Raw genomic sequence first — 25826 nt, 5'->3', positions numbered from 1 at the left:
CAGACTTTTAGAAAAAACATAATGCAGTTCTTCTTCACATAGTCATCGTGGGATCAAGAAAACATGGTAGACCTCATGGTACGTGGTTCAGTCATATGGAAATGTAGATTTAAAATGTGACCAAGAAACTTCAAGAAATCTTCTGATGAATTAAGTAAATCTTTCTTATATAAGAAATAAAAACAGACAGTTCCATTTCAAGGTAAATAAAACTGAAAAGGAGCTTTTATACCATCTAGATTGATTTCTGAATGAAAAGTTAAAAAGAAGAGAGGATATGTGTTAAGGAATAAGCAAAACTTCATTCTTCATGAAAGGTGATGCAAATGATCAGAATTTGAGTTTCAAAGAGAATAAAATGTGAGTGAAGATGCAGACACCATGGGGTCACATGACCCAGTAGATTCAGGAAGTGTCTGCTTCCCTCTAGCTGCCAGTATAGACAAGCGTCTGGCACAGAGTAGGTCCTTAAGGTGTATCTATTGCCTTCAGACACAACAGATTGAAATCAGAAGCCCATAGAGGCCTTAATGAAGGCATGGGTTTAGAAATGTTTCAGAGTTTAGAAAACCTTCAGGAGTTGAAGGTTTTTTTCTAGGTATGGCTTGCAATGCCTCATGCTTCTTGTCTGTTTAAAGTTTACTATTTTCTTTGGTATATGATAAGGATTGGTTTTTATTTAGAAAGAAATCAGAACATGAGGCTTAGAGCAATTTGTTTCAATCAAGGCTCGTATCTAGTTTTGTGAAACAGGAAAAATAATGAAAAATAAGAAGTAGAAATTGCAAACTGGTATTGAAAATAGAGAACTAAAAATGGTAAGAGAAAGTACCACCAGGTGGTAAAAATTGAATTAAATGAACTTTTACCCCATTCTTTGCTCCTTTTGGTAAATAGACTAGCATATCCAATGGGCAAAGCAATTTTCCTCACTATTACAATACTGATGTGTATCTGCTTCAATTTTTTGAAATGAGTCAAAATGATTGACTCAAAGTCAGTATTGGATTGACTTTGTTAAAAAACCAAATAAGTTAGGGAGTTTGTAAAAATTCAAAAATAATGAATAATTTCAAGTCAACCTCCCATATGTGTTGATTGTAGGATTAGCTATTATCCAGAGTATATCTACCTCTGAATTTTGAACTGACTAAAGTTCAAAAACAACTGATAAACATATTTCATGTCTTACAATGTCTCTGTTCTATCTGAAAGGTAACTATGCAAGAAATTCCAGTTACTCCTTGCCACCTCAAACCAAAACAAACAAAAGCCTTGCATTTTACTAAGGTTGCAAATATTTGTGATGTTTTAAACTTCTATGTGTGTGATAGAGTATAACATACATGTCCTTCAAGAGCATACATTAATTCATTTGAGGAGACTATACATGAACTGGACTTAATTTTTATTTATGGACATAATCCTGAAATTATTATGTATGAGCTCTTTTTTTGCACAAAAGAAATTTTAGAATTCATGAGCATAATGAGAAATAGCCCAATACTAATAATGTTCCTTAGGGATATAATTAAGTCAATGATGTACAAATTTAAAAAAAGGCAGATGATATTTTTATCTGAGCATTTTGTAAAAGAGATGGGTAAATTAACAATCCTTATAGAGAAATGGTGTTTGAGTGTAAGCTTCATTCAGCTGTGTCTCTGCCTGATGTTCATAACATTGCTGAATTGATGATCTGTGTCTACAAATTCTGAAATAGCAGTCATTTCAAATGTAATAACTGGCACAGGCTTCCAATGCAAAGAACTGAAACAGTATGATGGTGGCCCAGAAACTAAAGGAATGTAAAGAGGCCAATAGATTAATTGATTCTGCTTCCTGGAAGTGAGTAATTATTTGCAAGTTCACTGATTACTAGCATAATTATTTAAGTAATGGAATAATAGATGATCAGGACCAAAGGGTGTCTTTTTGAGCCATCCTTACCTCTTGAAGTTTCTTGCTTGAAACCCAACTAGCCCAGTTAAGAGCAGAAGAAAAAGAGGATGATGAGTAGTAACAGCAATAACAGTAACAGAATTCGGGAGAGGGGAAAAGGAGGATGGTACCAAAGAGCCTAATGGCAGACGTAACGGTGCCAGGCAGCGGGCACAGTTAGCAGCCTGCAGTGCCCCATGAATGTTTGTAGAGCTGAATTTGAAACAAGCCTTGGAAGGGCCTTTCTACTCCCATTCCCTCTGATCCACTCACTCTCCCTGGTCTGACAGTCACACACAAATATTTTAATAGCAATGCTTTGCATTTAGAGATTAAAGGCCTTATACAAGTGCTGTTAAAAAAAAAATCAAGCAAGCATTGTTTTGGATGTAGATTAGACGAGGAGCTCAGAAGGGGAGACGTGGGCAATCCCTATGATTAGTCCTGTGATCTTCATGAGAATCCTGCTTCCCTCTCCCACGTAGCCATGTATATTTGGTAAGGTTGCTCAGTCTTATTCTTTTCTGTACTCCCTCCTCCCAATTTGTAAGGCCTATTCTCACTGTTTACTTAGACCATATCAAACATTGCTTATCATATTATTTTACGTCAAGGCATCCCAAGAGAGTGATCATATAAATAAAAACTGTTTTTGAAATTTATACTGACATGGCTCAACAGATATAGAGACTCCACATGTAGACAACAGTATATTTAGACGTAACTGTACCTATTTAAGTTACACATGATGAAATGTCAGGAACATGTCAGAAACATCTTCTCTGCCATGCATATACTATTGTTAGCTAAACAATATAATTCTTTCTAATCAAATAACCACTGTGAAATACCTGATTCACTTTGCACCCAACAGCTGGGGCTGTAGCTTGTGTTCCCAGCCTGAGCTGAACACAAGCACAATAGGAAGGGCAGAAACAGCTGCAAACTCTTGGGAGAAAAAAAAAATTGCAAAGCAACTTTGCCATTAGGTTTCAGGGTAGGAAGGAAGTAAAATCATTTTTCTGTTCCTTTTCATGTGTGGCAGCTGTCTTCAGAGAGGGAGAGAAAATGTTCATTCTATTTTGTAACAGAAACTCCATAGTATTTATTAAAAGTTGACTTGTAGAACTTAGGCGGGCCACAGGTTTAGCCCTTAGCCCAGTCAAAACATTTACAGAACTTGGTGGGCAGTCACTGCTCTGAAAGATCAGGCTGGAAGGAAGGTCACTGATCTTCCTCCTTAACCCAACTCCCACCCTTAACCCATCCCCCCACTATTATTTGCTGTAAACAAACTGCATTTCAGTAATGTTGAATGATTATTCAAGTGCTTTCAGTTTATTTATATAAAATTTCAAGTGTCAGAAAAATAAATCTTCTGTGGGTACCAACAGCCCTTTGTCTGTGAATACTATTGTTACCAGAAAATGTTTTTATCTCTTTTACTAAAACTTGAGTTTTTTAAGGGCAGGTTCTGTGTCACTGTTTCCTTTTCATCCCTCATTTGCCTAGTAAAGAAAAGTAGGTGAGGTCTCCACACACAGTTGATGATTAAAAGTCACCTGTTTACAAAAAAATCAGTGACTTCAGTACTTTTCATAAAATAAAAATCTATTATTTCCACCTTCTGTATGGGATGCAGTTAATGGCATAAGAAGTTTCTTTTATATAAGAAGAAATCATTTGTCATAGCATTTCTGTTATAATGAGATGGACACAAGACACATTCCTTGGATTGTGTGGACCCTGTCATTAAAGCAACCTATTTAAAATGGGATTTTATTAGAAGTTTAGCATCTGGAAACAGATCATGATGCTTTTGATGTTAAAAAAAGACCTAAAATGGTTACAGAAAACTTATTAATATGAACCTGGATTGGTGAGATAATGAACAATTTAGAAAAAAGAAAAGAAAAACAGAAATTAAGATAAAGGGAGACAAAGGAAAATTATGAACACATAAGGAATTCAACAGATGCTAGGTTTTATCCTGCATCTTCAAATTCTTTGGAATTTTTAAAACTACCATCAATATAAACTAAAAACACATATAAATACAAAATAATAATACCCATGTTACAAGGATAATAGATACAACCATATTTAAATGTGTTAGAGGCCATGTCTGTCCATGTGGAAGGCCTGGGCTTCCCTCCTTCAGATTTTGAGAAGTTAAGGATAGAATTAAATGGCCAAGATGGGTGAGGTGGTTAAATAAACACAATGGAATGGGATAGAGGGAGGAGAGGGAGGAATGTGAAGCTCAGGAGGGGAGATGGTGTGGAAACATTTAGAGCACAGGTTCTATATAGTTAGTTTTGAGCTAGGAAAGTTTTATTTACATGCTGTATGACTTTGAAAACATTCCATTATGCCATTAGTACTAGAAAAACATGATTTATAGTCCTTAAAATGTGGCAATGACCAATATCTAGATTGTTATAAAGACTGTAGTAATTTTTAAAAGTAAATTTTACAAAGGAGCACAGACACTGGATGTACAGATAATCAAGTCTTAGGAAGAACTCATTGTCCTCAATTGACTTACTAGAAGTCATTTGGTTGATCTGAATGTTAACTATATCAGACAATTGTGAAGTGAGCATCTTCCGTCACAAGAAATTTGTAGTGTTTGTAGAGCTTCAACATTTCCATAGATGTCATTGTCATTCTGCATTCATGAATTCATATTGAAAGTGCCATAATTATTAAAGTGGTAAAATAAATCCAACACTAGAGCATTTTAATGTCTGGAGAGTGCTGTGATTCTTGTAGCTAGGAAACACAGTGACTTCAATCAAGCCTGAAATGTAGACTTTTATTGTATGGAAATACTGTTGCTCATCATTAAAAGCATTTAATAAAATGCATTTTTTAAAAAAAGTATTTTAACTTCTTTGTGTCTGATCCCATCATTTTTCAGAATCAGGAGAGCCTCAATTACAATGGGATTTTGATGATAGTGTGTCTTCCCAACTCCTGCCAACACTTCTCAATGATGTGAATGTTTCTTCTCATGGAGACACACGGTTCACACAATAGCTCTCCTTTGATCCGCTGCTTCCCTTGGAATAGGAAAACATCTCCTGGAAGTGCTTTAATTGTTTCATTTTTACTTTCCAATCATGTGATAGAAGTTATGAATGGAAAAAAAAAACCCACCAAACCATTCCAGACATGAAAATTAAAGCAACCACGTTCAAAGTGAAAGCTTCAAAAACTTAACAAAACTAGGCCATACACTTCATAAAAAGTGGACCAGACTTCTTTGTTTGGCTTTTAGCCTGTGTCCTGAGCTTCTGCTGTGAATTGCATTTCACAGTATTTGCAAATACCTTACTGAAAAAACCAAAACAAACTAATTGCATAGTATCAAATAAAAGAGACCCTCTGAAAGCCCTTACCTGCATGAAGCGACCCTCTGACGTCCCAAGATTAGCAATGGTGAGGTTTCCTTTAATGAAGGTAGATATAGATGTTAAGAGCACTTGGTTGAATTGGCCCATGAATAAGTCAATGCGCGGCAAAGGTGTGGTAAACTCAGTTCGATATTCATCACTGCGCACTTCACAGCCCGATGAATTTCTCAGAAGCATCTGGAATAAAATATGGTTATTGAATTAATGACAGTGCAGATGAGAACAAGCTGGTAAGAAACTTCTGTGTGTCTTTTCATAGCTTGGAACGGAATGGCAAAGATAACAGTTCAAGTAGAAAAATGGCCCCACACTGGCATAAATATTTCTACTGACCAATATAGCTCCAATTTTACTAGGCTTGGTTTGTGTATATACAGACTTGAAAACTGGAGGCAAACCTTACCTTCACAGTTTGCACAGTGGTTGGATATGTGCATATGTAAAGAAGGAACTTAGCAGACGCTATTAAAAGAAAAACAAAACTTTAAATGTCTCAGCCCTTGCCATAAAGGTAATGCTTCTAGCAGGCAAGTCCTATGAGATGAACTGCAAATGGAATAACAATTGATCGTAGAATCATACTGTGATATTACATTTTAAAATGTGTGCCTCTATGCATTTTGTGCAGAGGTGGTGGGCAGTGGCGGTTAGTAGATAATTCATGGGTAGGTAGCAGTACACAGACCCAAGTGCTTGCAACAAATTCTGATCTCAAATGCTTATATGCTTTATGTAATACCTACAATCTCTCTGTGTTCAGAAATTCACATCATCTGTTTCTTTCCCCACGTGTAAAACATACAGTATTACAGAAATAGTACCTAGCTTACAGAACTGTTGCAAAGACTAAGTGAACTAATTTATATAAATCTCTTACAACAGAACTCAGCATATAGGATCTTGGGTGAGTCATCACTGGGCAAAAGTTGAAAAAACAAAAGAGCTGTGCATTAAATGTATCAGTAACTAGCTTACCAAGAAAACTACGGTCTGGTAACTATCTTTTAGGTTCAACCTCAAGGGGAAGGATTTTTTAAAAATGTTGTTTAGTAGTATGTGACAATTATATACTGAGAAGATCCTTCCTTCTGCTTCAGTCTGTTTTTTTTTTTTTTTAATTTAATGGTGCTGGAGATTGAACCCAGGGCCTTGTGCATACTAAGCACGTGAGTTACCACTGAATCACCACCAAGTCCCAGCCCCAGGCACTCAGATTGTAGTAATTCTCCTTTGTTGGACCATCTGCACCTGGCTATCAATGTCAGCGTTTCTCAAGGCTCCAAAGGGCTATTTCTCCACTTTTCATAGTAAGTCCTGGCAATTTCTGTGATATCTATTATGCAGACACATGTCTATTATTCATGGACACATGCTTTTGTGTCTCCACTCTCAAGTCTCAAGAGATTTCAGTCTCAAAATAACTAATACTCCACTCCTGATTATATATTACACACCCCAGTGATATATTACATATATCCTTCAAGGCACACAAGTTGGAAACCCAAGTGCCATCCCTGATTCCTACTGCTTTTTTTTTTTTTTTTTAGCCCCCCATATACATTCCATCTTCAATTTCCATCACTTCTAAATATCTCCTGGACCTCCCTGGGTTTTTCTCTCTCCATAACCACCATCTTCATCCTGGTCACTCACCCTTTTCTGGGACCACAACTAGTGGGTTGCTAACTAGACCCACCAAATCCACCATCACTCTCATCAGGTGATCTCTTTTCAACACTCTAACAGGACTCTTATAAGAATGTGAATCTAACCATGTGCCTCTTTATCTAAAACACTTAATGCTTACCCATTGCTTTTAGAATAGAAGAAAACATTTTTGACATGTTGGATGTGGGTGTCATCATCTGGCCACTACCCAGCTTCTCTAGGTCTGTGTTCTCTGTGCACCAGGGAGGGGTCCTTCCTTCCTTTCTCCAGGTGTCCTCCCATTAAACGCTTAGGCTGTTTCCTCTGCCTGGATTTCTGCCTCCACCTCCATTCACCTTGTGAACTCCTATACCTCCTTCAGACCTTAGCTTATCACCATTCCCTCAGGATGCCTGCCCTGATGCCAATATCAAGGTCCAATGTTCCTATTATTAGACTTTCACAATACCTTTTGCCTAAGCATCATAGACAGCACAGCATAGCTGTAAGATAGCTATAGCTGCAATTTCAATTTGCTTATGCAATTGTAAGATAATGTGAGCCTTCTCCTGTGATAGTTCTCTGCAGTTAGAGACTGTATTTTCACCACTGTACTGTTGGCAGTAACTAAACACCACATATAATAGGCAGCTAGTAAATATCAATTGAATGAATCAACAAATAAGTGAATCAATTATAGGTAGACAGGGATGGGTGTGAAGACATGAACCAGTATTATTTAAGTCATTTTTTTTTCTGGGATAGGGGTAGTTAAAAGTTTATGAAGGACAAATAAAGAGTACAAGGCTCCTGACTATCTTGATGAGATGGCTAGGAATTAGTAAACCTGGGGCAGATGATGATGAGAGGAATATGTATTAAGGAAAAGGAGGACCTTAGAACAAATAGAAAGTCCATTTTTACACATCACTGTATGTAGCTACCAATCCAGGAAAATGAATGTTGTTTGATAACAACCAGAAAATATCATAGCATATTTCAATCAAAGAGTTTAAGAACAAAAAAAAATTTATTCTTCTATATGATGACCTTACTCCTTAAGGTCAACCATCTGTCACATGAAATGGAAAGTTCCTACATCTATTGATTTTTATGGTTAAAAGCTACCTAAAAAGCTCTATTTCATGTACCAACAATTATTTCTTCATTTTAAATGGTAATAAATTATCAAATAGAGTCTTAGAGATGTTAAACCTACTGTCTCTCGGAAATAGTACAATGTTTTAGTTTTAGATATTTATTTTGCTCTATTAATGAGTGCTATTTCACTATTTAATTAGAAGCTTTTCTTCACTAGAATACTATAGATTACTCTGAGGAGTAGCAGATAACTGGGATGAAATCCTGGCAACTCAATAGCAATCGATTAATTGATAATTAAGTTTCTATTGGTGACCAATTGTCCATGTTGAAAGAGCCAAGGGAAGATGCTTAAAGAAACAGAGACCAATTTCAAAGATAAGGTCATTGGAAGTGCTCCACTGCAGAGGCCACTGCTCTTCACAGTCAGCTTCTGTGGCTCTTTCGTTCCTTCTTTTGTTAATGATCATTGTCTTTCTTTATTCTTATGTGGCATCCTGGGAACTTTAAAGTCTCAAACTTGACCGGAGGTAAGGTGCTATTTGAGCTGTTGAATTCACTGGGATATAAAAACAATTTGCTGTGGATGGACTCTTCTTTGATCATAAATGATTCCTGTCCTCCTTTCTATCAATGGGAGGACAGGAACTGTCTTATCCTCTGTATCCCTGTACCCTGTACCATGCCTAATATAAGTAAGTTTTCAATGACACTTGCTAAGAAATAAATGCATCTACAAAGCCAGCAGAGATCCTCCTCCTACCCAGTTTACTTTGCAGTTGCCTTGCTGATGGGTAGCAGGGGAATGGAGGTGAGAAGACCTCTAAGAACCCCTCAGTGTCTGCAAACCCGCAGGAACTTGCTGACCATTTTTAGATGAAGAGAGAGCAATATAACCAGGGCTTTGGCCTCTACACACCTGTTTCCACACATGAAAGGCATAAATGTAGAACTCTGCATTAGAGTTAATGCAATATTTATATTGCGCACTTCAAGGTTTTCCTTCAGGAAATAGAGAGGTCCCTAAATAGTACCACTTCAAGAACTGATAGAATTGAGTTGTGCTCTATTGCCCACTAACAAAATTCCTTAGTATGGAGACATTGCACAATGTTGGAATAGCATCTACAGAACTTATTAATCTTGAAAAATTGTGCAACTGAAGCTAAAAAACAAACATGATGTCAAGTACAAATGGCATTCAAATTTCATAAGCCAGAGGATCCTGACCTTTTTCTTTTTCATTTCCTCATAACAGAGATCTACAGGGGACCTGTGGGAACACTGGTATCTAGGAAAAAAGTAACATTCTAGCATTAGCTATAGAAGAGGGGGCTGTCCTTGTCTCTTCCTGCTGAGAATCCCAATCAACTCAATGACTGGGGTCATGGTGGCAGGAACTGACTTAGAGAGTTGCATGCTGTCCTTGCACTTTAACAGGGAGCCTTGGTTGAAGTTCTCACATTGTAAACATATAGCAGTGTGCAATTGTGATTCTCAACCTCACTCACTGTCCCTTAAAGACAACAAGAAGATGCGATGGCTGCTTACTTGTGCAAGGAGGATGCAATTGTTTAATGTCAGCACTTTAAACACAGTTCCTGGGGCCCAGTTGAAAGAGGAACTACTCACCTGCTGTCAGGGATCTCCTACCTATGTGTACTTTCTTGAAAGCCAGTTTGTGTTGTACTTTGGGATATGAGTGAGCATAGCTGGCAGGAAGCAGCTCTCTGAGATAGTAGCTACTTTGGGAACTGCAGCAGTCTACAGAGAAGGTTTCACACCAGCTGCAGGAGGGAGCCAGAATGACTCTCCCCATACTAACAAAGGGAGGAAGACTGAAGGAAGGAAGGAAGAAAGGAAGGGAGGGAGAAAATCAGTCTTTACCTTGCACACACAATGTGCCAGGCACTGAACTGGGCATTTTCATACCTCACAGCAGCCCTGTGAGGTTTTACACACTCAGGGTAGCTGAGGGTTCTGCCACAATGCACAGTTCACATTGGAACAGGTGCCTGAATACAGTTCTCTCTGATTCTCAAGTTCATGAACTTCTTTTGTTATTATTGTTTTCTGGGCAATGTTCTGAGATTTACATAACTTGAAAATGGAAAAGACCCTCAAGATCATCTTATACTTGGGCTATAGCTCAGTACTAGAGTGGCTGGCCTAGCATGTGCGAGGACCTGGATAATAAAATAAAAATCCCCTCCAAAACATGAAAATATCATTTTATAGCAGTCCTTTAACTTAAGAATGAAATTAATCATTATTTTCTGTATAATATCAGAGAGACAATCACTTACCTTTTGGGATGTATCAATCACTGTGGCTTTCAATTCTAGCTCTCTTTGTTATTTATTCTGATTAATGAACATGACCATGTGTGCATTCAGATAACTTTGGAATTTCATTCAACACCTTTTTTTTTTTCCTCTAGTATTTCCTACTCCAACCACTTGTGAAGTCCTGCTGAACTCTGTCCAGTGTTGCTCCTGGGCAGGTCCTAGCCATGCCAATGCCCCTGCCCAGAATAGGTGTTTCCTCACTGGCCCTTTTGTCTCTTATCTTTTCTGCCTTGCAGCTGTCCTGAACTATCACTCCCTTTTTCAAAATCTTAATTGCTTCCCAGAGGCCTGTAGAGAAATCCAAACTTCTTAGAATAGCATTCAACTTATCTCCTTTTGTTATTTTGAGGCTCAAGGTCAAGGTGCCACCTGGGACCCAGATGAATCTCAGAGTGGTTATCCTGACCAAGAACCTCAGAGTCCTGGATTCCTGCATACTTTCCACTAGCACTGGCACCCATTCCTTACTCTTGTAAAAATGAAGTCTGTGCTCTCCTAAAATCTCTCTTGATGGAGTCTTTTGAATGACAGAGGTGATGTATTTTATTGCACAGGGAAAGGATATAGTAACAAAGAATAAGGTGTAATTATGTAAGAGTACAGGAAGATACTAAGAGTAATTATGTAAGAGTACAGGAAGATACTAAGTACTACTTAAGTCAAGAGGGGAAAAAAATATACGGAAAAACCTACATTAAATCAATACGATTTTTAGGCACACACATACATGTGTAATGTAACAACAGGCAAGGAAAGATGAACACACAATTCACAATCATTTACCCACTCTTCTGGGAGGGAGAGGGATATTACTGGGACACAGAGGGAGCTTCAAAGGCATTGGTAATGTTTTCTTTCTTAAGTCTGGTGGTAAATACATGAGTACTGGTTTTATTTTTCACACAACACACACATACATATATGTATGCAAATATAGTCCATAATTCTTTTATATATATAAAGCATGTAATAATAAGATAAAATTTAAAAGAAAACAATGAATAGGAAATGAGGAAGTGGAGCAAGCCTACCAAGAACTTTCTCCTTCCCAACTTCTTGATGTCCTAAGCAGTTTTGAAACATTGTCCTGGCTAAGCTCCCAATAATAATATTAAATAACATTAGTACACTGGATTATGGTTTTCAAAGTACCTGATCTCATTTGATCCTGTCAGCACATGTATGATTTGGGTTTGTTAGGATCATCATAATTCTACAGATAAAGAAACTGAGATTCGGAGCGTTGAACCAGTATATATTAGAGCTTGAATTCTAGTTGTTGATTTCAAGTCCTATATTCCTTTCACTGAGTCATACTTATTATTCACAAGCTCCTACAGGATATCTGAGGCAAAATCACATTCTACAGATGGCTTAAGGATCTGATAAAAAAGAAGAATGGTCACTTCTATGGATAGGACTGGAGCTATCCCAGCAATACTTTGCTGAGCTGCATGGCCTTCGGCAAACCACAGCACCTTGGTTTTATTTTACTGATTTTAATAAACATTCATTTCTAGTATTTACAGGCAGACACTGTTCGAAGCACTTTACAAATATTAATCACCCAGTCTCATAATAACACACTTAGTGGGGAACCAAGGCATTGAGTTGTTCACATGGCCTGCAGACATCTCCAGCAGCCTAGCTGAATGTTTTTTATCCACAAAGGGAGAGGCTGAGCCAATTGATTTCAAATTTCTACGGATGGCTTCCCAAAGCTTCCCCTTCAGAGTTACCAAACTGCCATCAGCCAGCTGTCAGACTAAATCTGACAATCACTGTCCTCTCACCAACTTGGGCTGCCCCCAAATCCAAGTACATTCTGGATTCTATAAGAAGATCTTTAAAAAGAATTAAATTCTTCAAAGCCTAGCCTCTTCTAAAATAATTACATGACTCTGAGAGCCAAGGGTAAACATGGTTTTACTTTTTAAAAAATTTATTACAGTCTTGCTTCCTTTCCCAAAGCCTTACATAATGTCATAATTATAGGAATTACTCTATAATTTGTAAGCCTCGATACATTAATTAATTTAGTCTTTACAGTCTTTCTCTACCATTTCATGAGTAGTTGCCATATATTTTTTACCTGACTCAGCCCATACAGCTTTTTTATTATAAAAAGAAATTGAAGTACTATATACCTCAGTATATTTGATTCAAAATGTTTCCCCTAATTAACACTATGATGTATGCAGTGAATATGTAATTACATTTAATTCAGTATAATTAAGGATGTGATATATTTAAAATAGTGATTCTTGTAATTGATCTATAGGACAGATTTAGCTCATCTATAGATAATTTAAATCAGCCTTGCAGATAAATTTTTAAAAATGTACTACCTTGTAAAATCATTGCCAGTTCACTCACAGCAGCTCTTTTCCCTCTTGACCATGACTAAATTAAAATAAGTACTGTAATATAAACCTTATCCATAATCCAACTTTGTACAAATTCCAGATACACAGTGTAATGATTTTTTGGGAGAAGCACATTTCAGAATAGAAAGTCCCCTTTTCCTTAGAGCTTTTCATATAGTTAGCTAAAATCTGAACTGCTTTTATTTCAGGAATTTCACTTAGTTTATTTCCCTAGATGTCATTCACATGTTCTCTACTGTTTATAAGTAGGAGTCTACAGCTGTATCACCCTGAATGAGCCTGATCTCTTCTGTTTATTAAGCAGGTGTTATGGTTTAGATATGAGGTATCCCCCCAAAGCTCATGCGTGAAACAATGCTAGACAGCTTAGAGGTGAAATGATTGGGTTATGAAAGCTTTAACCTATTCAGTGCATTAATCCACTGATAGGGGTTAACTGGGTGGCAGCTGCAGGCAGATAAATTGTGGCTGGAGGAGGTGGATCCCTGGGGTTGTACCTTTGGGGTATATGGTTTGTTCCTGAAGAGTGGAGCTCTCTTTGTCTCTCTCTGCCTTCTGGTGCCATGTCCTGAGCTGCTTTTCTCACACCTTTTTACCATGATGTTCTCCCTCACCTCAGGCTCAGAGCAACAGAGTCAGCCATCTATGGGCCAAGACTTCTGAAACTGTGAGTCCCAAAATAAACTTTTCCTCCTCTGAAATTGTTCTTGTCAGGTCTTTTGGTCATAGCAGCAAAAAAGCTGACTTAAACAATAGGACTGGGAGGGGGTCAGTGTGGAGCTGACTATAAGCAGGGCATAGAGGTTTGAACTTCACTGACTGCTTATATTAGGTATAGACATATTTTAACTCCTGTCATCTACTTGAATGTCTAAGCTGTTGACATTGAAGCCCATATTCTCTGGTCAATGTAAAAGAGTCACCTTTCAAGAAGAAAGGGTCATTAATGCAAGGCTCTTTCGGTCATTAATGCAAGGTTGGCCTATTAAAGGATGTTATGGTCCAACCCAAAGAATTGGACCATGGACTTGCCTGGGTGAAGTTATCCTTCCTTGTGACTTCAACAGAGCCCTGGTACATGCCTACCTGAGACCTCCATTAGAATTCCAGCAAGAGAGCAAAGCTGGGGAGCAGAGTTAAAGGGAAGGTTGGTTGTGTCTTGGCAGGAAGAAAGGACATCCTCTTTTGTATGTAGAGCCTCAGACGGCCACAAATATAGCCAGGCTCCCGGCCAGGCAGCTGCTGCTCAACACTGGTGATTCACGAGGTGATGAGTGCCACAGACACTCTGCCCTCTCAGTCTCCTGGTGATGACCTAACCACACACTCACTGGCATTCTCTTTCCTGAGGACCAACCCTGTCTCCAAAACTGCCTGCAGGCATCTTTGAATATGTCACTGCTGACATTAAAGCCATCCTATTTCTTTCAGAACTCCCATTTTTACATGGCACCTCTAGGTTTGAGGTCTCAGCCATCTTCGATTCTTCCTTTCTCTTTGTTGTTCCTCTCTGTGCATTGATGCTTATATATTTTTCTATTGACTGAAAAGAAGTCTCTTTCTTGGTCTCCTACAATCTGATTTACTTGACTCTAGAATCTTCTTCCACAAGTTCACCATTATAACTTTTTAGTGTAATGCTCTCTAAACACCTCAGCACATCCCATAGCAATCAGAAGTCTAGTGGAGAAGTGCCAGGATTCAGGAGTGGCTGTGCCATTATTAGCTGTGCACACAGGAATACTCAGTTCTCTAAGCCACAGTTCTTCACTTGTGAAGGGGAAAACACATACCTATGTACCTTTTTAACAGAATTGCTTTGAATTTTAAATTAAATATATCCAATACCGGGAACATGTTAAATAGTTACTGCTTTCATTTAGTCATTCAGAAATGTTTATAGAGACCCATAGTATGTTGAATAGTATTCCCTCAAAATTCACGTCTCCTGGAACTTCAGAATGTAACCTTATTTGGAAATGTGCTTTCTTTGATATATAATTAGTTGTGGATCTTAAAATGAAATCATCCTGGATATTATGTGGGTCCTGAGCCAAATAACTGTTGTCCTCATACAAAGAAGAGAGGACACACAGAAAAACGCACAGGAGATGGTCATATGAGGATAGAGAAGGGAATGAGGCTGCTGTGCCTGAACAACCCTGGCGCATCTCAACTGCAACAACCAAGGAAAGATGCCTCCCTCGAGCCTCACTTTGAGTTTGACTTCTAACCTCCAGAACTGTGAGAATAAATTTCTGGTTTTTAAATTCTTTTTTAAGTCACTAAGTTTGTGGTAATTTGTTATGGCAGCTCTAGGAAACCAACACAGAATCATCAGACACTATTCTAGGTGCTATGGCTTTAAAGAATAAAAAAGACTAAGTTTCTAAACTTATGCAACTTAAACAGTTGTTATTATCGTTGCTAATATTACTGTTCTTGGTCTAGTGACTCTTCATAATGCTTATTAAGGACAAAGTTCAAAATTCTAATTATGTAGGTCAACAGGCCTTAGTTTCTTTATCTGGAAGAAACACTCATACCTATCATACAGAATTATGGTTTGTAAATAGGTCATCCATAGTTCTTCAAAACTTGTGGCCCTGTTATCTGTCTACTAATTTCTTGTTTTTAATTTCTTCCTCTTTTTAAAATATTTTTACAGTGGTGGGGATTGAACTTAGGGTCTTGTACATGCTAAGCATATGCTTTACCACTGAGTTACACCCTCAGCCCAGTTTTTCATTATCTAAAGCACACTTTTAAAAAAGACCACAAATATGTTAGTCTTTGAGGGGCTATGACATATTTTAGTTTGTCTGTGTATGTTTAACCCTTTCAAAGGGTAAAAATCATTCTTAACTTGCTGAATATACAAAAAATGGCACAGTTTGCCAGTCCGAGCAAATACTTGTATTATGCTTCAGCCTAAAGGTACTATGCACATAGGAAGCATGAGAACAACACAGAAAACAGCAAATAACATGAAGTACAAACTACCCAGTTGATGAGTAAGTTCTGAAAACCCCATACAGGAAGTTAAGTGCTATAGATGAGGAAGAGTAAAATCATGAGGCTCCAGCAGCTCATGGTGGAGGTGGAAGTTGAGCCACGTCTTAACAGAGTTGTATTAACAAGGAGAGAAGTGAAAATAATCTTAGAGCAGAATATATTTTATGTACACATGCGTATGCATACATATATGCATGTGTACAAATGTATGCGTATGTAGATAAATGTATATTCTCTCTTTTTAAGGTATCACTAGGATCCAAAGACTCAGAATTCTACAATGACATGGGCTTTGGAATTTGAAGTGTTAAAATTTTTTCTTCTTTATCATCATCTCCTAAGGTGAATCAGATGCAAAACAGACCGAACCCATGTGGTTTTGGTTAGCAGTCTTCATTTTGCCCTTCCATCATAGCCCAGAGTGACAGTGATTCACAAAAAGTTGTTCAAGTGAGGCAGATTTTTAATGCTGAGCTCAAAGAGGTTTTCTGCTTTTCTCTATTTAGTTAACGGAAATCAAATTTTAATGCACTTACTCATTGAAGTATAAGAGCTATTCAGAAGACACAACACCAGTGACCCTGTACTAACCAAAGGGAAGCAGTTCTTGCTGAAGGTTTAAGAGCCATGATCTGTTTATGTGCCTAATGGTGTTGTGCTCAATAGGAACGGGCTGATAAATGCCTAGTGGAGGCCCAGGACAGGTGAAAGATGGATGAAACCAGAGTCCTTCAATCGTGTCCCAGTATATTGTTTAAGGCCATGGCTATATTCTAGCCTGCCATTAATCCATCTGTCATTAGTTCTTATCCCTCCTTTCCATCTTACATTGTAGAGTGAGATTCTTATCTTCTTCCCTTGTTTCTAACCAGAACTGTTTATTGGAAACCTCCTTCTGTGGGCAGGGTGGTCAAGGTCTCTGAGATCTCGACCCGGTTCTCTTTTCATCTCACGGCATCAGGGCAAGCTCGGGAAATTTTCTCTGTACAAAGCATGTGCTTGGTGCCTATGAACTTGTGCCACTGCGGGCGAAAATCCAGTGGCCATGGGAATGGTGGTATGGATAAAGACATTTGCTCTTAACTTCTTTTCCTTAACCTGTGTATTATTTTCAACCTGAGACGACAGATTTGCAGCCAGTGGTAAAAATCTGTAGATTCCAAATGCAAACCTCAAGGTAGGTCACCTTGATTGGTAGCACCGCTTGAGCAACATCCATCAGAAGGTGTTGCCTAAAGTTCCTCTTTCAGGCAGTATTACCCAAAGTTGAGTTCTGTGTGTGTGAAAAAGCTCAAGAAAGCATTAAAGAGCAGAGAAGAAATTCCCTCTAAAATATTTTAATGGCTTTAATTCAGTTTTCCTAATTTCCGCAAAGTACAGAGTTCTGGAATTCTTATCTGTTCACCTTCCTTATCCTTATCTATTCTTTTTTTTTTTTTCCTTCTTTGTTCTTTGATCCATCTGTGTTCCAAACTGGTGGATGGTGTGTGTGTGTGTGTGTGTGTGTGTGTGTGTGTGTGTGTAAGGAAGGGACACAGATCACAGTGACTAGAACTTTCCAGGTGTTCCTTAGTGTGATTCAGATCTTGGAATTCCCCAATTCTGTACATTAGTTTTTTAGAAGTTTTGGGGAAAAGAATGAAAATTTGTTTTACCTGAAATATTACTTTTACTAATCAACATTTTATTATATTATTTGGAACACGGGCTTTGTCATAATTATTTCCTCATTTAATAAATATATATTTTGTTCAAGCCATTATGTTAGGTAGCAAAGATATGAAGCTAAAATCCATAGCCCACATCTGCAGGGGCTAACAGTGGAAGTGGTGAATATATGCCACTGAGTGTGCAGGAGGTATGGGGATGAGTAAAGAATACACTGGAGGACTGAACAACATCCACAGAACTGGGGGGCATGGTAGGGGATGAGCCAGAGGATGTTTCCTGGGCAAGGAAATGTATAAGTAGACTCTTAAAGAATAGGGAGAAGGTGTGAACTAGACAAAATGAGGAAGCCAAGGTAAATCAGTAGGTGTTAGAAGGAAGGGCTGAGAGATAGACTGATGGACTCTGGAACTACAAAGTGATACGAGGAGGGTATGGCAGGGTGGCAGTGGTGTGCTTAAGCTACCTCCCAACACTGTTTGTGCATAGCTCTTCCTAGTTCTTGTTCAGTGACAACACCTGTTTCAGTGATAAGTTGACATTTTGGTTTGGTGTGGGTATTTATACTCCAGAAACTGGCAAATACTACAAATTAGGGGCTCTCTCCCCAGAGTTCAACACCTGTCAACATACCCCTGGTCCAGGAAACAGCCAGCACCAACGTAAGAAATTCCTCAGTTGTGATACGTGGATTTTACTCTGAAACCACTGGGGAGTCCTCACAATATTTCAAGGAATGCACTTGTCCAAACGGATTTGCTTTCGAGAAAGATTACTCAGTCTACGTGGAGACAAGTAGATTGGGTGGGGATGAGAATGGAGCCAGATAGATAGATCTAGTTTCATCTTATTGGCATCATTTTAAAATACACCAAAAATAAAAATAAAAATCTGGAATAATATAAAATTTTCTGTTTCTGCTTTGTTTACATGTAAAAGGAGAGAAGACGTGAAGCTTTTTAAAGTTTGTATTTACTAGGAAAGAAACCAGGTTTTGTTTAGAAGAAGGAAAAGAAGGAGACGGAATGAGATTGGGCTAGTGAAGAAGGCTAAGAGAGGCCAAATGATTCTTTGGAAATATTAACTTTCTTGATTAAATAGATGGTGTTGGTGGCACCTACACCAGCAGCTAGATACGGTGCTTAGGAAAGTCTTAAATAAGGCTGGGGCACAGAATGAGAATGTCAACACGGGTTAATGAATGAGAGACACTGTGTAAACTATTACTTAATCCCCGCTGAGGGTTGCCGAGCCACTGGGGAACTGGGTTGAGGCTGATAGACAAGAACAGGGTTAGAAGAAAACAGAGCATTAAGCAAACAATAGTTCCATTTGGGATTTACCCGCCATTCAGGGGGTAAAATGAAAGCCTTGCTAATGGCAGGAAAGGTAAATGAAGCTGTGCTGTCACCATTATTAAAGCAATTGTCTACCTACTCACTAGAGCAGGGATTTCATTATGAATAGGCAGAGAAAATAAAAAATGTTACTGTTTCTTAGTTCTTGAAATCCCAGCATACAGGGCCTTGGATAAGGCTCTGGGAGTTATAACAGCTGGTACAAAAGACCATGAGAACAAAGGAGGGCTGTAATGCAAAATTCATATTTATTTATGAAAAGATAGGTATTTGGTTTCCAAACAGTTCATAATCTTTCTCTTTTCATGATTTCATCTGCGTTCAGCTGGATTGTTATCTTATCATTAGGGTCATAGGATATCCAACTGAATGTGGTTTACACCATGGTTACCCTAGGTCCCATGACAACTGAAGTTTTTTTTTTTTTTTTAAACAAGGAATTTTGTTTTATTAGATATAGTGAAGAATTCCTGGTGTACATTTGTATGCGTGTGTGATCTGCAACTATACATCCAAGGTTGAACTTTACATTTTCAGTACCAAGGTATAGCATCTACAAAAAAAATAAGTGGAGTTAGGAGAGGAAACAAGAAGGCTATTATTGCACCACCATGTCACATGTCCACCTAAAAATACATAATTGATGTTCATGCTTTCAAAAAGCACTTGATTCTAAAAGGTATGACAAAAAATATAAAAATCACTGGTTGCAGTTTACCAAACATGGTATCATTTTTAAAGCAGGTATGTATTTTAGTGCCCTTTGTGCAAGTCAAAAACCTGTACTTTGACCTTCAACATTAATTACAAGTCTACCAACTATTTTAGACTACCACTTACATATTGTTCATCATTTTACAAACACTGACTAAAATCCTTTTAATATTGGGACAGTGCCAGAATTGGTCTTGCATGCTATATGCCCAACTCTACTTGGAATCAGTACTTTTCTAATTACTATTGTGAAAATAAGAGTGAGTTTAGTTAAAAATAGGAAACATTGCTCAATTTCTTTTTGCACATTGGCTTTAGATAAACTCAATGTGATTTTTTTTTAACTAGAAATAACTCTCAATTACTCTCACTAATACACTTACTGATTCTTGATTACCATGATGTTGGAGCCACAAATAAGTTTATATTTAATGGATCATCAGATATCTTATATCCTATTATAAATTCCTCTTTATTTAATTCTGTTGCTTAAGTCCTAGGATCACCTAATTTGACCCCATATTCACCTCTATTATTGCACTTTAGAGCATTTCTAGAGTCTTATAGCTGCTCATGGTATTGAAAATATAAAGAAAAAGTGTCTCACTTTCCTATTACCATTCCCGAGGTTTTGTATACTTCCTACACACACGCTACTCTCATAAACAATCAGCTATGCCCAAGATTCTGGTCACTCTACTGGAAAATAAATAGTCTTCTCCCTGTAATTATAGCTTTCAGGAAGGGGCCAGCCAGTGACCTCCTTGACTTGTAGGTACAGGAATAAGTCCTGAAGATTGAGTGTCTCCCATTCCCTTGGCAAACACGACTTTTCTTGGGCCAAACAAGTGAACGAAATGAACCCAGAAAAAGGTGAACATTGCTTTTCATTCCTCGTATATATTTTATGCCCACATTTCACATCCTCATAGTTTGTAGAGATGACAAAAACATGGCCATTAATAATCCATTCCTAAAAATATATTCTCAAATGTTATCAAGAAGAACTTTTATCTAAACCTTTTAGCCACTGAGATGGTCTCTGTTTACTGTGTAAATACAGAGATTTCTTTATCAACACAATTTGTTGTCTACGATCTGCAAAGCATATAAAGAGGGACAAAGAGGCTGACAAAATGCCTGTCCCCTGAGACCTCAAACTTACTTAGATACCTACATGACTAAATATATACAAATTGACATGAAAGAGAGGGCAACGTGTGTATGCAGCTGAGGATGAAGGAACTTGCCTATGAATCACAATGACACAAGATGGTACAGCTGGGGAGCACATGTGTTCATTCAGTAGGTGCTCATGAGATCCTCGTGAGTCCTGGGAGCTGCCGACTCTCCTTTGGCCTCTAAGCCACATGATTCTCATGAGAAGGGAATGGACTAAAAATGGATGCGATTGTGCAGAGCATACTATGCAGATGCAGAAAGATGTGACTTGGGGCCACCTCAGCATCACATCCCTTGTTTTCTACTAACGTTTATAATTTTGATAGATTTGAAAGGGCTTATTCTGCATGTTCTTGACTTCCTGATCTTCGTCACAGGACCTACTGGCAACTGGCAATGGGACAATCCCTTCCACATCCAAGACAATCATGTTCCTCTGACAAATAGGGTCCTGAGAGTTGGCACAGAAGAAAGGAAAAGGAGAAGAGGAAGAAAGAACTTGTCCCAACAGTAGAAATAACTCTTTTCAAAGCAGCTGGTAAGGTGATGGGCTGCCAGCAAGTGTGAGTGAGCATGGTTTAAATTATGTCCTTAGCTTCTAGAAACCTACAATTTGTCATCCTTCACTTCACAAAAAAGTAACAATTCACTTAGAAATCAATGATAAGCAATGTTTAAACACATCAACAATTTTTTTAAAAAAACAGAAAATGTTAAAACAGTTATGTTCTCCAGCATACTACTACTTCTTGTGAGATTTTTGTGAACACAAAATGTTTAGCTCTACTGTCCATTCCCACTTGAAAAAGCTAAAGGTAAATGCTTTTACTTAAGGTGGAAAGCTCATGAGATAGATAGGAAATGACTGTTAGCATATTAAATACCTGCTATCTATTTGCTCATATACTAAAGACATACTGCTTTTTCTTAAGATTTTAAGCTTCATCTAAAAGTTAACTTTCACTTTCTCAGAGCAGTGTCTTGTGCCTGAACTACCAAATTCAGATATCCTTCTCATGTGTACTCACGGATGTTTCTTTCCCTCACAATACATTTCACGAATTACCATGATGTATTTGTTTATTGGTGTTACTGATGGTTTACCTGACCTTTCCTATGGTCTACCTCCTTCACACACACAAGCACCACATCCAGCTGGCTCATCACTGCTAACGCCAGCAGGGTTAGGTACCCAACAAACAGCTGACTTCTTGTTGAATCTTGGTTTTGTGAATAAATCCTTCCTTCTGTCTCTTGCTGAAAACGATGATCGCAGTATTTGGTCATTTTATGCACTAAATAACATGGTTAGGCTTCTAGCACTTAGCTTAAACTAATAAGATGAAAGAACAAGGACATAATGCAATTAGCTTAAAATAAATGGAAAATACTGCACATTTTATTGTCAAGATCATTTTTAGAGATATTCATTTTTGCTATTGACTGCCACTGCATTAGTGCTTGTAATCTGCTTAGTGCATTAGCATTAAATACTATTGATTCACTTGGAGCTAACAGACCAATTTCATCTTTGCATTTTCCTTGTTTCCTGAACATCATTTTACCTATAGTTTGGTTAGTAGGTTGGTTGCTAGATGCCAAGTGTTAATCAGATATTTTAAATTTAAAATGCCATTAGAAAATTTAATATACAGATTTACACTTTTCTGGTACCCATGACACAAATTCTAGCTAATCATGACTAATCTATATATTCTCAGATGACAACTTGGCAAACTTAATTTTTATAAAATCAGCTCTAGAAAAGAAAGCTTTACACTTTAAAACTGACCTTAATTCACCCCATTTACCTACGGCACAATGTGAAGTATCATCTACCATTTTAGTGTTCTCTAATTGAAAAACATTTTTTGGTGATTTACCTAAATAAGACAACTAAAGTCAAATGTTAGTCTGAATTTGCAACCCATCCTTTTGTTTTATAGTTATAATATTAAAAAACCATTTCCCCCATATGTGAACATTAAGAACAGTTAAAGCAACTTTTATCCTAGATTAGCACACACTTTTGGACATTTTTCTTTCCTCTCACTGAAGGAATGGAGAATATTTTTGGATTGTCTGTGGATCTACACACTTGATGCGCTCCAATGTTAGCCTAGGTCTAGGGTGAAGCATTCCCCAAGGCAGAACTGGTTTTTAGAATAGGAAGTCAACATTTCTCAGCCAGTAATTCATATGCAAATGAACCTGCCTAGAACATTTTAGTTAGAAAAATATATAATTAGCAGACTGGAATGTATCCAGGATCCTAGAATCACTTATCACATTCACTATTTAAAAAAAAAAAAAAAAAATCAAGGGAGTTTTAATGACTTCAAGAGTAGCTGAGCTTTTGGTTTCATCTCCCTGATAAATGAGCACTTTACAGCCCTTCCTGGACCCTGGAGATGTGACTTACTGCACATTTCTGGGCACTTAGTCATTCTGGACTCTGCAAGCCATGGAATCAGTATCTGTGTCAATCCGTGAATAAGCAATGGCAGAAATTCCTGGTTGGGTCTTCTATCCAAATTCTGACAGATACTCATTTTTCTTATTAGAGTGAGGAGATAAGAATACGGGGTGGAATGGACACTGATAAGATAGAAGTCTCCAGTTAAGGGTGTGACACCCAAAATTTGAAATATTATGCTGAGTAAAAAATCCACTATTACTCAAGCAGGTTAATATCCTTATCAAAATGCATGTCCAGAAATCTCTAATCATGGAGTACAGCAATGAAAATATCATGTATCAGTGTTACGGCTTCAAAGTTTTATCAACATTTGGGCTTTTCAAAAGTCAGGATTCCTTCTTCTTGCATGAACTCCTAATTGTTTGCTGCATCAGTTTTACCACATGAATCTCCATGTAGAAATCAAGGTTTAAATCAAACACAGGGCATTCCACTTGCTTTAAAAAACATTAAGAGAATGAAGACAATTTAAAATCCAAGTGGCATAGTTAAATCTTAATCACCCACACCAAAGAGAGAAACTATGAATCACATTATGAATCAACATAATCCACAGGTAAACCTCACCTACATTTTTTTTTTTTTTGGTGAGAATTTCAGCTTTAACTGTCCTGTTGCTTTTATTTATAAAAATATCATGGCTTTGTCTTTTCATCGAAAGATGAAATTTCTGCCTTCTGGGGGAGACCTGTGAAATGGTTTAAAGAGGGGGTTACCAGGAGGAAAGGAAAAGGCTAACAGCTCATTCTGTAACTGTTTTCTAACACTCCCAGGATGTTCCTGGTGTTAACACAATTCTGGAAAGAAACTAATTTTAAATGTCTTTTAATAAAATAATAAATGTGTTACTTTTAACACAGAGAATTCAAATAAATTAGGAAGCAGCAACTCCCTCATACTGGTGGAGAATAGAGTCTAGAGGACAAAATCAAGTGAAAAAACTGATAAATTTCTACTGAGTTTTTAAAAAACATATAAAATCCTTATACTGTGAGGGTGTTCTTTCTTGCAAATTTTGCTTTGGCAGCAATTATATTTGGCATATAGCCAAGATATTTAATATTTAGGTTTGGAGGACTATCTAATATCAAGAATGAAGAATCCTCAATAATAGTTTTTTTTCATATAGGATCACTTTTATTTCAGAGCACAGGAAGTTAAAAAAAAACAACTTTGTAATTTGACTTCACATTTTTCATTCCTAATACAAAATTTTTTTCTCTTGAGAGTTCTAGCTTGTTTAAATAAGGCATGCCAACCCAGTATAATTACCTGGACATTATTTGTAACATTGACTTCCACACTCCCAGTTCAAATGGTGTGAGAGATTATAGATATATGGCCTATAAAGAGTTATAAATCTTTGTTTATTTTATTAAATATTACGAGGCATGCCCTGAGGATGACAGATCAATAATGGTCCTTGTGGTTTCCTGATGGAAGGCTGCAATTATTTTCTTCCATTACAACTTAAATGTAACTCAATTTAACTCATCTATCATCTTTATAATAGTAATAAAGAAACATAACTGTATGTTTAGCTTTCTGCCTATTCCTAATATTCCTTGTTTGCATCTTGTTTTGATTTTTGTTCTCATTCGAAATTGTCCTAATCATTCTGCTTTCTTCCTTTGATGGCTCTGAGCAGTGACCCTTTAACTCTGGCACTCAAACGGAGATGGAAAATTACTACCTTAAGTTTCCTCTATTTTGGGAAGCAGTTGGCTAGTCTTTGGATTTGAGTATAAATGATATTTAAAAACAAGGAAGCTTAACACAAACAACCTATGAGGCTGATTTTTTTTCTAAAGCTGCAAAATATTATTATGCAAAATATGATTTTAGTCATGCACAGTATAACTTATAGTATGTAGCATAATATAGTAGTTGGAATTTTAAGTCAGGTTAAGAAGCAGAATTTACGCCTTTATCCTGACTACAGTATCATTTTGATTCAACTGTCTTTCTCTCTACCCTCTGTTGACCTTAAACCACCACTAACCCTCACCCCATCCTTTTGTTTTGTCTTAAAATATTTAATCTTAAGAGGCATTAACAAATTAAGCATTATGGAGGTGGGTCACTCAATGACGCTCAGGAACAATGGAAACAGAAGGTGAAGCTTCCAGAAAACAGTACAAGCATTTGAATTTGCTTTACTTTACACAAGTATTCCTTACAAAGATAGCTGCTATTTTATTATGTGTCAAGGACTAAGGACTTTTTACAGACATTGGGCACTTGTCCACACAAAGGAAGTCCCACACAAAGGAACATGGGTTCTGAGAATGAAAATAATGCTCCCATGGCCATCCAGGTAGAAAATGATGGAGTATAGACTTGAACCCATACCTCTGATATTAGTTGCCTGCCATTAGGTCATGCTGACTCCCAAAGGCCTAAATTTATGGTCATTTTATTGTGCCAGGTACTTAATATGCAGTATCCCAAATTTGCTTAAGACTCTGTGAAGCAGGTATTATTATCTGCACATTACAAATCATAGCTGGGCTCTAAAAATTAAGTAATGTGGCAATAGTCACAGAGTGGGTATGCGATAAGTCAGG

At 37.4% G+C, this 25826-nt stretch overlaps 1 protein-coding gene across 1 annotated transcript in view; it reads right to left on the bottom strand.

Annotated features, from left to right (window-relative positions):
• Window positions 1-25826, bottom strand: part of Met (MET proto-oncogene, receptor tyrosine kinase) — a 117989-nt gene that overhangs the window by 51821 nt on the left and 40342 nt on the right. The window contains exon 3 of the mRNA XM_027926370.2: window positions 5346-5537. Within this exon, the coding sequence (XP_027782171.1) occupies window positions 5346-5537 (192 nt within the window). The remainder of the gene's footprint in view (window positions 1-5345; window positions 5538-25826) is intronic.

This window comes from Marmota flaviventris, chromosome 1, assembly GCF_047511675.1.
Source record: "Marmota flaviventris isolate mMarFla1 chromosome 1, mMarFla1.hap1, whole genome shotgun sequence".
In the NCBI taxonomy this organism is placed as follows: domain Eukaryota; kingdom Metazoa; phylum Chordata; class Mammalia; order Rodentia; family Sciuridae; genus Marmota; species Marmota flaviventris.
This window is presented reverse-complemented; position numbering and strand designations above follow the sequence as displayed.